This window comes from Periophthalmus magnuspinnatus, chromosome 10 (assembly GCF_009829125.3).
Source record: "Periophthalmus magnuspinnatus isolate fPerMag1 chromosome 10, fPerMag1.2.pri, whole genome shotgun sequence".
In the NCBI taxonomy this organism is placed as follows: Eukaryota; Metazoa; Chordata; class Actinopteri; order Gobiiformes; family Gobiidae; genus Periophthalmus; species Periophthalmus magnuspinnatus.
In genome coordinates, this window is record NC_047135.1 from 12,150,965 (window position 1) to 12,163,858 (window position 12,894).

Below are 12,894 nucleotides of genomic sequence, written 5' to 3' on the forward strand. Positions count from 1 at the left end.
AGGGGCGCTCATTGTCTTATGTGTGGGGCTAAAGCAATAATGCTATCAGCACTGATTAGGGCACAACAAAGCAACAGAAACAGGAATGGTGAGACTGAATGTGGTGGTAGAGAGGGATATTCAACAGTTGTTGTGTAAAGCTTACTAATTTTGATGTAAAGAATGAAAACATAATCAATTACTTTCAGCCTGAATAGCCGTAGACAAGCAAACAATAAATAAAATCAAACAGTTTTTATTCACCAGCTCTCACTTCTGTTCTCCCGTGTGTGTGTGCTCTCACCTCTGTCTTCCTGTGTGTGTCTGCTCTTACCTTTGCCTCTCTGTGTGTGTGTGCATGCTCTCACCTCTGTCCCCCTGTGTGTGTGTGTGTGTGCGTGCTCTCACCTCTGTCCCCCAGTGTCTGTGTGTTCTCTCACCTCTGTCCCCCCAATGTGTGTTCTCTCATCTCTATCCCCCTGTGTGTTTGTGTGCGTGTGTGCTCTCACCTCCGTAACCCTGTGTGTGTGCTCTCACCACTGTCCCTGTGTGTGTGTGTGCATTCTCTCACCTCTGTCCCCCTGTGTGTGCGTGCTCTCGGGGTTGAGCGCGTCAAGCAGGTGGGTGGAGCTTGTGGGGTGGAGCTTGCCGTTGCGCTCGTCCTGCTGATGGTCGGCGGAGCTCAGGCCGTTCTCGTACAGATGGTTCTCCCCGTGACGCAGGTGCCAGGTCAGACCCAACAGGTGCACCGCTGCATTCACCGGACCGAGGGTGAGAGGCAGAGAGAGAAAGAGGGTGGAGGGAGGGATAGGGGGCAGATGGAGAAAGAGAGGGAGGGAGAGAGAGAGAGAGAGAATAAGAGAAAAAGAGAAAGAAAAGGAGGGAGGGATGGGGGACAGATATAGTGAGGTAAAGGTGGAAAGAAAGAAAGGAGGAGAGAAAGAGGTAGAGTAGAGCGAATTAGAGAGGGAAAGAGAGGGAAGGGGGATAGAGAGGGAGATAAAAGAAGAGATCATAATTCAAGGCAGGTACAGAAAGCATGGCTGAGTCTTCTTTAATGCACATCACAGAGTATGGTCACACTACTCACCACACTGCACAGCTAAATCTGCTTCACTACAGCATTTACTGTAAGGCTTTTTACTCAACTTAATGCCAGGTGCCCTTTTTAATGTGTTTTTGCCCTATACACATAGTCATAGGACCTTTTCTCCCTGGCATTTAATACAAGCTAGACAGGATCTTGGTGTTTTATTGTTATTTTCTTATGTATCATGTAATCTGTATGTATTCAAGTTGATTTTGAATGAGCACACATTAACATGGATAAGGTGTCAAGGTATAGCATCTAGCTACGTAGATTTGAACCACTACAGTTACCTCAAAACAATGGTATGTTGACTGTGATAAACTGCTTTAGCTTTTATATACAGAACCTTTCATAATAAGAAGCACCACATATGTTTTAGTTTGTTGTGTCATATGAAAAAGTGATACAGAGAACGGTGCAGAATAAACCTTTTGAAAAACAAAAGCTAAATGCAAACCAGACATATTGCTACTACATATTACTAGTGGTGGAAGAAGTACTCGATTTTGTTACTTAAGTAAAACTACAGATACTGGAGCAAAAGAAAAAAAAAATAAATAAAAAGAGTATCTTAAGTCTACTTAAGTAAAAGTATTAAATAACTTGTTAAAAAATGTACTTAAAGAGTAATGTAAATTCAAATGTAAATTTGAAATAGATTTTTACATTTTTTTCCAAGCTGTTTTTATTTGTCTATTTTTTGTTTTCGCAAACTATGAACTTGATAAAAAATAACCCTTCAGGCTTTGGGTAGAAAGTACAGAGAACTACTTAAGTAAAGTACAGATACCTACATTTTTTACTCAAGTACAGTACTTTACTACTTGTACTTTGTTATGTTCCACCACTGCATACTACAAACAAAGTTCCAAGTTTGTTGATATTATAGATTATGTTTAAGCGATCATCAGTGTAGATCATTTTGTCAGTATAACTAACACATGTGCATCACATCCCACTTATTTACCATAGTGCCTCCATTTCCTCTCTGTATGAAAGTGCTTATTAAATCCTGCACCTGCGATTCATGCCATATGAAGACTCGACATGTAAATGAGGCCACATGAACGGGGGACAAGGCAAAGGTGGGCAATTACTGCACAACTTCTGAGCAGGAGCCCTGGGCTAATATCACTGCGCTAACATCTCTTTTATGCATCGCTAATGATGCTTCTGAACGCACCACCTGATTCACAATCCATATGGGCCTTTTAAACAACAAAGGTGCGAGAGGCATGAATTCCCCTCTCCTTCTCATAAAAGTGTTTACTAGGACAACATTTCAACACGCCATTAGGAAACAGAGAAAACACCCACATTTTCCCTATTACAAAAATTAATTAGCACTTTAAAACAGCTGTCAAAAAAAATTCGCTGTGCTCACCTCGCTACAACCAATCACCGAGGATCCTTTATGTGAGACTGAACTTTTAACATTGCATTTGATTTAAAAGAAGCTCTAAAGGTCTCTTTGGAGGCGCTGGAGGAAGTGTCTGGGGTGGGGGAAGTGTGGGAGTCCCTGCTTAGACTGCAGCCCATGTGACCCTGCCCCGGATAAGCAGAAGAAAATGGATGGATGGATCTAAAGGTAATGTCCCTTCTGCTGATGCAAAAAAAACAAAGTAAATAAAATAAACCATTGCAGTTTTTTGTTTTTTTTCTTCTTCTTCTTCTCCTTTGCGCTGACATATTTGAAACATCAAACAAAAGCAAAGACTCAAATCAGAAAGTTACTATGCGGCGGTGGCATTCGGAAGACACTCGCTGCATGTAGATCAAGGTAAGCAACTTCTGACGACTTCAAACGCCTTCAGTGTCTGTCTGTCGACTCATTTTAGATGGAAGAGAAACAGCAAGAAAAAAGAGCTCTTGACACAAAATGGCTACTTAGAAAAAACAAACTCACAATTAGGCATCAGGGCCATGGGTACGGCGTTCACAAGGGGACAAAATGCTCACTCAGTCGGATACCTGCTATTTTCATGTTCGAGTGCACATGTCCATAAGAGATCTAATGAGGAATCGCTAATTAAAACTCTTGATAGTTCAAAGCCATTGCAGTCACTTTGAGGAAAAAGAAAAAAACTAATTCAATTTGGGTTTTGAGACTGTGAAGAAAATGTTCTAGCCTCTCTTATTACCATCTGAAATCTGCTGTAAGATTGGAAATACTTTGCTGCCTTGCATTTGACCCATTGTTCAAACCTACAGGGTCAAAAAGTCAAGAGCAGTAGACCGATCTCCAGATGTTGGGATGAGTTTTCAAATGAGCATGACTGACAGGTGGATTAGCCAATCACGGACGGAAAAACATAAAGGAAAGAAAATATCACATGAGGCTGAAAAACATAGTGGATTTCTGCAGATGAGCGAAGCACTAAACTCTGTTAATCTGAGATGAGATAAGTTTGATTGTATTTGTAAATCATAGGTGACGATGAGTTCCTTCATTTCACATGTGTCACTGAACAAAAAGACTCGATCATGTGGACGATCATGTTTGACCGGGCTTGAGATGCAATGGAGGACGTGGGGACCGGACTGATATCAAGCTGTATTAAAAAAAAAATAAAAATACCAAGAGATATCATTCTAAATTAAGTAAGTTGATGGAGGAAGAAACTCTAAAAAGGCATATGACCTAAGAATCTATTTCAGTACCATCTTGCTTTGTGCCACTTGTCTCTGTAGAATAAATCAATCACTTTTTCTAACATTTTTTTGTATTTCTGTAAGAACTGATAAAGTGCGTTTGGAACTGTAATGTAGTTCAAAAAAAAAAAAAAGCTGATTAAAAAATACAGTATTTGGAGGAGCACTGGGATCAGAAACTAATTGAGTCAGTGCACTTTGGGATCTACTGTTCTGAAGAATCCGTTTTCATTTTCCAGTCTTGTACACTCCGCAGGTTTAGCTCTCATCTCTGCACAATATGAGCTGTTCAAAGCTAAACACTGGTGATTATGGGGCCGCAGGGACACAGCGTGCATCATTTGAACCTGACTAATTGAACTGTCAAAAAGTGTGACGAGACCAGACACGGACACACGCTCATTCATAACAAGTGCAGCTAAGAGTCACTCAACGGTGGCATTTTTAGTTTCCATTTTTTTGTGTTTTTAAAGGATGCGGCATTAAGGATCATTAGGCTGCTATGACTCATCCCTCTCATCGGACACAAAAGTAACGTCTAGACTGATCAACCTTGTGGTGTCCTGAATTTGTGTACAAAATCCACTTGATCTTGTCTGACTGTGTTGGTACTCCATGAACTCTATTCACCGCTACAAAGAAACACATCAGTCAATAGTCTAGTATGTATTATACAATTATCAGCAGTGTATCATGGATCAATTATAATTTCACTTTTATGAACAAGTGACTCATGGTGACTCTTCAGTGTGGTAGAGGATGGGCAAAATTCATTTTACAGCTCTTACAGGATATGGAACAGATATGATCAACTACAATTACTATAGGATGTTATTCATATATTTATACAGCGCTTCTCCGCCTTCTGCACAGTCAAAGCTCTTTACATCAAGGAACCACTCATCCTCAGACAATGGGGGAGAGGTGGGTTCAGTCTCTTGACCAACGACACAACGACAGCATTAATCTATGGGATCTAAAATTGCACCGCCAACCTGTGGATCAGTGGATCAGACCGCTCTACCAATGATGTTTATGTCCTACTAAAAGCAGAGTGGTTAGCCACCCTGCCTCTATTATTAGGAGGTTCAAGATTCAAGCAGATATAAAAAATACTTGCATGTTTTTGGTGAATTATCATGACATAATAAAGTGTTCTTGGTGCAACTTCATGAATACACACTATGTTGACATGTGCTTTAGTAGCTACTGGCAACCTCCTGGCTTTTCTGTCCCTTCTGAGAAAAGTCCTGGTATTACATATTTTCAGCCCACAGAGTTATTTTGGTCCTGGAAGCATTAAAACATGTGCTTGTGTAATTTTAGATGCAACACGGTCCCTGCAGAGACACAATGCTGTCTATGTGCAAACCCAGTGGAGATGCAGTATGTTAGAAAATGAGATCACTTAAAATGTATAAAGTATTTTCTTATCTTCATAAAGTGTGTGTTTGGATATGATTTTCTAGATAGACTTTTCTGTAAAAAAAACAAACATATTTTTGGTTTATGTCATTTCCATTAGCCTTGATGGCCATTTCAAAAAGGAGTAAGGTCCTTCTCTTTGCACAGGGCTGATCAACTGAACCAGAAACATGGCTTGAATGGAGAAGGTTATATCTCCACTTGACATTGTTTACAATCTAAATAACTTTCAATGGCATTGCTACTTTTAATACTCCTTTAAAATAGTATCCTCAGAGCAACTAGTCAATGCACTCATCTCCAAAAAAAAATAAAAATAAAATAATAATAATAATAAAATGATTCTTCATTTTAGAAGGCCAAACCAATGTAAAAAAAAAAATACAAATAAGGATTTTATTATTATTACTTTGTTTAACACATGAAAACATAATATTTGATTTATTTAGTGATTTCAAACCATTTGAATTGTGTGCCTCAACAGGCCCATGTCCTAAATAGTCTACATATTACACCTGAATTCTACATTGGATGGTCCCATGTCCCACTGGGATGACACCCAGGGGATGACCTAGGACTCGCTGGAGGGATTATGTCTTTCAGTCTGAGAACACCTCGGGGTCCCTCTGGAGAAGCTGAAGTGTCTGAGGTGATTGAAGTCTGGGAGTCCACACTCAAACCCAGTCCCAGATAAGTAGCCACATTTGGCTCCACAATGTAGCATAATGCACCATATATTACCCATTTAGTTTTCATCACAAACTTTTACAATCGGAAAAATACCGCTAGCACCCACCTTAGCTAACCAGTACAACTTTGGATACAGTGCCACATGTAGCACCTTAAGCCTGATACTCAAACTTGTCCTTAGCCACAAATGACGAACCATGTGTGAACCTTCATAGTGTGAATGTGTGCTTCCAAACAATTTATTCATCAAAATAAATGATTACAATGAACCTGATTGGATTAGTGTGACATCCAAAAACCCTGGAGTGGACACCAGGCTTGATAGGTCTAGCTCTGGTCCAGCCCATGTTTAGTTCTGGTTATAGTCCCAGTTTAGCCCCAATTCTGAGATGGTGCATGTGCAAGTGTAAACCACTCCTAGACATCAATTTACCAATATTCCTGTCCCCCATCTTCCCCGTCTCCTTCCTCCCAGCTGTCCCCACCCCCCTCTGTCCCAGTGTGAGCCTCTCAGGTAATGACAGTGCAGTGGCAGTTCTCAGGAGCCCTTCACACAACAGCAACTCCTCCAAAAGCCCTCAGACCTGCTCCTCCTGCTCAGCCTCATCAGTACCACACTCCGCTCTATGGCTATTGACCTTTAGCTTCCACACTTAAGAGTCTAGAGCTAACACAAATGCTAACTCAAGCTAAAATAAAGAAAGCGACCAGAAGTGGGCGGCGGAGAGGTAAAGTTTGCTCTCCAAAAACCTCTGTCCTTAAAGATATTTGTGTTGTTTGACTTGACCGATCAAAAGTGCTTCGGAGAGAGTGCTCTATAAGGCAAGGGTAGGAAGCTAGAAAATAAAACAGATACATTGTTGAAGTGGTTCTCAATCACATCAACTGAGGCGATATTAGGTCTGTGTAAGAACCATAGATGAAAATGACCCAGAATCAAGATTAAGATAACGCTGGGAGGACTTAAGGAGGATGTGGACATTTTATCCAGATTAACTTGGAATCAAACTGACAATCTCTAGGTTATTATAGTAAGAGCCATATCTAAAAGTAAGGTAGGCTGGCAACAATCACCATACATGGACTTAAACTACTATAGAGAATGCAACTTTTAGGGTCTGGCATGTTCTTGTCTCCATGGAGATGTTCCACAGTATGGCAAACAATAAGAACACAAAATAGATAGCTAGATCTTTAAAACACAAGAGAATTAGCAGACCCAGCAGAACCAGAACTACTTTCAAAATGAGAGAAATTTGAGGACATCCTTTAAAACTAAATGTGGAATTGAATCTAGAAAAAACACTTGTGGACTTTAAGAACCAATGAGCTATTTTACTTATACTTTCCCTTTGCACAGGGCTGAATGAGGAGCACTCTTCTCTTCGAGGAATGATTGGGCTCAAGTGCTTCTTAGTTGAAATCGATAACACAGAGAACAGTGCGTAACCTTAAAAACACATACTTGACCAAACCGTCCAATTAAAGCACCACTTGCTGCTTTTAAAATCAATAAAAGTATACATTTTGTCTCACAGTTCAGAAAGCTAATGGCGGATCTTAAAACAATATCATTTTCCCAAACAAGTTTAGCGTGCCCTTTAAAGTGCATTAGATGTCTGAGTTACAACCAGCGCTTTTATCTGTGCTGTAGAGAGGGTAATGGTGTGGAAGAGGGCGTCCCCAGGCCACTAAGCACTCACGCTGAGCCATAAAAACATAAGGAAGCGACTACTGCTACCACTGCTCATGACAACGTAACATGAATCTTTGCTTTCAATAATAAATAAAATGACATAATGTCTTATATCTTATAGTCAGGTAAATTTACTATTCGCCAATATCAAAATTGTGGGTAGTGACTATATACCGTATGACTGAAAAAAGGACCATAAGAAACTGTATTATTTTCTTGTCAAACCATGCTTTTTAGAATATGAGCTGAAATTACAGTTCATCATTAGACTTTTTTATATAATGAAAATCTTCTGTTGATGTAATCCACTGTCTCTGTTATATGCTTAAATATTTCACTGTGATGCTGTTCGGACGCTGTCTAAGGGCACGATTTTGCTTTAATAAAAGGTCACATGGACAGCCTATATTTATAAAGCAGAGCAGAAAGGTCAACAGTGGTAGAAGCGGACCACTGAACAACAACACAACGGCACGCGGCTTGAAACATTTATGGAGAGTGACGCCTTGTGCTCTGTTCCAGACTCACTCTGCTCAGCATGTGGACAGTTAGGAGAGCCACATGGAGTCAGCGTGAACAACCAACCTCCCAACATCTTTTTTTCTACCACCAAGTCTATCCATCTTTCACGTCTCTCTAAATCACCAAAGCAAGGACTGAACCAAAGCTAAGGTAGGAATACCAGCTCTAACAAATGATAAGGTGTACTCTATTGGTGAAATTGCCATCTGCACCATTGAGTGCTGCAGGGAGAACCAGTAAAGAGCTTTGGGAATATTCTAAAGCAGAGATAGATTAGAGGCGACAGTAGCTCTTTTGGTAGAGTCTCCATCCACTTATCCAAAGGTTGGCGGTTCAAATCCCATTCTTGACATAAATCATTGGTTGAGCAGCCAGATCCACTGGCCCACGGTGCAATTACAGCTCCCACAGATGAATGCTGTTAACCCTCACCCTGCACCTCTGCGTACACTGGTGCGTGCATGCGTGTGTGAATGGGTGAGTAGTTCATTGATGTGAAGTACTCTGGGTGCCTAGAGGGTAGAAAGCACTATATAACTGTTCCATAGTACCATTACAAATTTTACCATTTAAAAATTTGTGCCTGCATCCATTCAATAGTTTGTCATACCTGTATCTGCAAGACACCATAAAAATTATATACAGGCTATCTTTTCATTCATAAAGTGATACCTACATACTGTGATAAAACATGACATTGTATGTAAATAAATCACATGGTTTTATAAATATAACCTTTGACGAAATGTGTTGGTAATTTCTGCCAAAGTACTATCTTCAATATTATTACTATTTTAATATAGCCAATCACCGACACATGTGCCATTCCATATTAAGACAACCGTGACTGCTAGGATTAAAAAAGAAAGGGAAAAATAAATAAGTAAAACAGCAGACTGAATAAAACATTGTGGATTTCTGTCAAATTAATGAAAGAAATGTTAGATGGCCATTGAGCTCATGACTGAAATGAACAAACCTGATTGCACAGCACTGTCTGAGTTTGACCTTAGGAGTTTGACACAGGTGAGGACATGGTGACCCAACTAAGAGATCTTCTTACAGAACATACAGAGAGAATCAGTTTGGATCCTAGGCTACAAGGGCTTACATCTGACACTAACAAGCTAAGAAGGTTTAAAGGATATATTCAAGTATTGCGCAAAATCTGTTTTTCAGAGCTTACTTTTCCCATCTCATTTATCCACTCAAAGTTGTATTTAGGGTGATTCACATATTTTTGAGTTTGGCTGTACTGATGTTGGGGAATCATTGTCATTTTTAGATCAATGCAGAAAATACAACATAATGATCCACGGGTGTCATAGATTATAACTATATGGTAAACAAAAGTACAAAATGTCTTCTCTAAACACTCTGATCAGTCTAAAACTATGTTGGGCCTTGACCAGCACGAAAACACTCTTGAATTGCAGCTTGCACATAATTAGCCTAGTCGCACGTAGCATGAACAACCTCTCCGTCCCTCTCCCTTTTTCTCCTTCCGCATCTATCCATCTTTCTCCTTGGTCCCCTTTTCACAAACTAAACCTTCTCGGCACGTTGCAGCAGGGGACAACTCTAAGGGAGCTGGTCCAGTCATTATAAGCGGCTAGAGCTAGCGATCGCGGTCCTTGGGCGCATGAATCATTGATCAGTGTGACAGAGAGATGAGTGCCAGCGGTAATGGGACAGTACAGTGTGGGAGAGGTTCAACGCGGCGGCCATATTGGAACAGCCGTACCCCGCCGAGATGTGGTTGGAGAAAGACGAGGCAACAGCAGGAGGTAGGAACATACTGTACAAGTGAAGGTGCTTGAAGAGGTTTATTGCAACATCTGTGAAAAACTAGAATCTACAAGTGTGCAATTAAAGTGGGACATTTTTTTGTTATTTTTTGATTATATAAGATTTAAGGTTGAATGAATAACCTCTATGACTCCTTACAGATGCAAACAAAGTACTAAAGTATTTAATTTTAACAATATTGCAGATTTAGAAAAGTTGGTGTAGTTTATCTTGTCTTGGGTTATTGTGTCAGTGTCATAAATAAGTTTCAATATTTTTTCATCTATATCTACTTCAGGCCTATTATCAAACTTTAAAATGTGTTATTGTGACAGGCTTAGTATTATACAAACTTGATGCAGACTTTTTAGAGGGTTCTACCATGTTAAAATGTTTCCTCATCAAAAACATGTCTGAAGTTGTTGTATACATCATCCTTGCATGTTTGAGTAATCTAGTGATCTCTCATTGGCACCATTTGAACTCGCTTTATGGTTAGCAGCCCAACACACGACAATTCACCATAAATATACAAAAGCATGATGGGGAGTGCGTTGTTTTCAGTGAACGTAGCATTTTCCAAACAATAAAAGCTAACACCGTAAACACATAATTATATATATATATATATATATATATATAATTATGTGTTCGCAAATAACATCCCACAGAAACATAGAAACTCCTCTTTAAAGATATCTAACCAAAGCTGCAGTGACATGACAAACCCAACTTCTAGAACCACACACGAGTGCACATCAATGGGAAATACAGGCAGGGGAAGAAGAAAGCAAACTGAATAATCACATTGACAAGGAGGTACTGCAAAAGTGAAGGTTAGCCATGGGACGCCCAACTGCTATTGACTTTCACTCACCAAATGTACTGCAGCTGTAATTTCCACATTTCTGGTCTGAGTTAGAACAGTCTTTGGAGAAATAACAGCACTCTTTACAAGCTTTGGATCAGGGGGTCTGACAATCAGCTGGGTATTTTTGTAGTCTGGAGTTGGTCCACAAGCCAAAATCTCAAAGGAATATTGACATGACCATAATTATTTCGATTTGAAATGTCTCAGAGAGTTGTAAATAATTGTAAATCAAATGCATTTTGCTAAATATTTGCTTGGAGATGCAACTAAATATTGTAAAAGTGTTATCACTTGCTAATAAAATAGTAGCATGGTAAGTAAGAGAGTAATTATGGTAATGAGTCATTTCTATTCTACTTAATTTGATCATTCATCTTAAATCTAAAACAGAATAAAAATCTGTGATAGTCAAGGAACAAGACTACAAAATGCATGTACCCCTTGTTATCCATGGTACTTTTGTCCATTTACCGTGCTAGTAACGTCCTATAGCCATCACATTTAGTTTTGATTCATAATTCATCACTTGCTGTAAATGTATTTGAGCGGTAATCATTAACATCAATATTTTATTCTGAAAATGTGCCTATAATGCAAAAAAATTTCAAAACCATCGTCGATAGGGATTATGGCAATCCGAACCACTTTTCTGCCCACATTTCTGCCCACTATTCATCACTGATATGAGGTTTTTAACGTGGCCTATTTAAGTGACATAGGCTCAGATAATGTTAGCTTGCATTTGGCACTATTGTTGTCATCAGCCATGTGTGCGTTGCCAGATTAGATAGAAATGATGGGCTGCAGTGATGATTGGATTTCACACTCAGGTTTGAAGAAAGAGTGGGTGATGTGTGGTTGTGTGTGCACTGCTTTTAAATGCATGTGTTGGGCTCTGCACTGTTATCTTTTGTCGTGGGGTAGACGGTGGGCACAATGGCAGAGATTGACTGTGAATATACTACCTTATCGATAACCATTACGGCTAAGGTAGCGCTGCAGTCAGTTAAAAATGATTTATCGATATTCTCGCACAAGCGGAAACGCACCACAGCCTGATTGCAAAGACATTTTCACTCATATAGCTCCAACAATCTCCAACATGACAACTCAACAGGATTTAATGTGGAAGTCAATGCCTACTTAAAATGCAAATGCAAACACTTGATTTGTTCTTATTTGAGTCAGTGCTGTGTATGCGATTATGTGTTTTTATTTGATTGTTTAGCTTTATAGTTTGATTACAGTAGGAGTAGAGTATCAGCTAGTAGAGGCTCTCTTGTCCCAGGCTCAAAATTGGACCTTCCCCCTATTAATTTACATTAGAGGGGGGCCCATGTGAGGCTTCTTGCCCGGGGCCCCAAAATTTCTGTCGACGGGCCTGTCTCCAATAAACAACCTATGAGACACTTCATGCTTCTCTTTGGGCTACTCACACATTTTCATTATCTGTTTATGGCTGCCATTTTGAGGACGTTTGACCTTTCAATAATGCAATATTTTGTTCTGAATTGTTAAATGCTATGACAATGGATCTACTAATTGGAGTTAGTTAAAATACTGGGTACGTGCTGTCCATTTGTTTCACTGTAATGAAAAGCAGATGACAATTCAGAAGGCAGATGACAATTCCTCCCGTGGACCCACCACCTGCGGGAGGAGCCATGCGGGGCGGGTGCAAAGAGATCCGGGCGGCAGTCGAAGGCGGGGACCTCGACGACCGGATCTCCGGACATGGAGACTAGCTCTGGGGACGTGGAACGTCACCTCGCTGGGGGGGAAGGAGCCTGAGCTTGTGCGGGAGGTTGAGCGTTACCGGCTAAATATAGTCGGCCTCACCTCCACGCACAGCTCGGGCTCTGGAACCCAACTTCTTGAGAGGGGTTGGACTCTCCATTTCTCTGGCGTTGCCCGCGGGGAGCGGCGGCGAGCTGGTGTGGGCTTGCTCATTGCCCCACAGCTCAGCCGCTGCGTGTTGGGGTTCACTCCGGTGAACGAGAGGGTCGCGTCCCTGCGCCTTCGGGTCGGGGACAGGTCTCTCACTGTTGTGTCGGCCTACGGGCCAAACAGCAGTGCAGAGTACCCGGTCTTCTTGGAGTCCCTGGGAGGGGTACTAGACAGTGCACCAACCGGGGACTCCGTTGTTCTCCTGGGGGACTTCAACGCCCATGTGGGTAACGA

The 12,894-nt window shown here is 40.7% G+C and overlaps 1 protein-coding gene across 1 annotated transcript in view; it reads right to left on the reverse strand.

Annotated features, from left to right (window-relative positions):
- The window catches only part of tenm1 (teneurin transmembrane protein 1), a 431,225-nt gene that overhangs the window by 209,429 nt on the left and 208,902 nt on the right, over positions 1-12,894 (reverse strand). Inside the window, exon 6 of the mRNA XM_033974050.2 lies at positions 551-730. Within this exon, the coding sequence (XP_033829941.1) occupies positions 551-730 (180 nt within the window). The remainder of the gene's footprint in view (positions 1-550; positions 731-12,894) is intronic.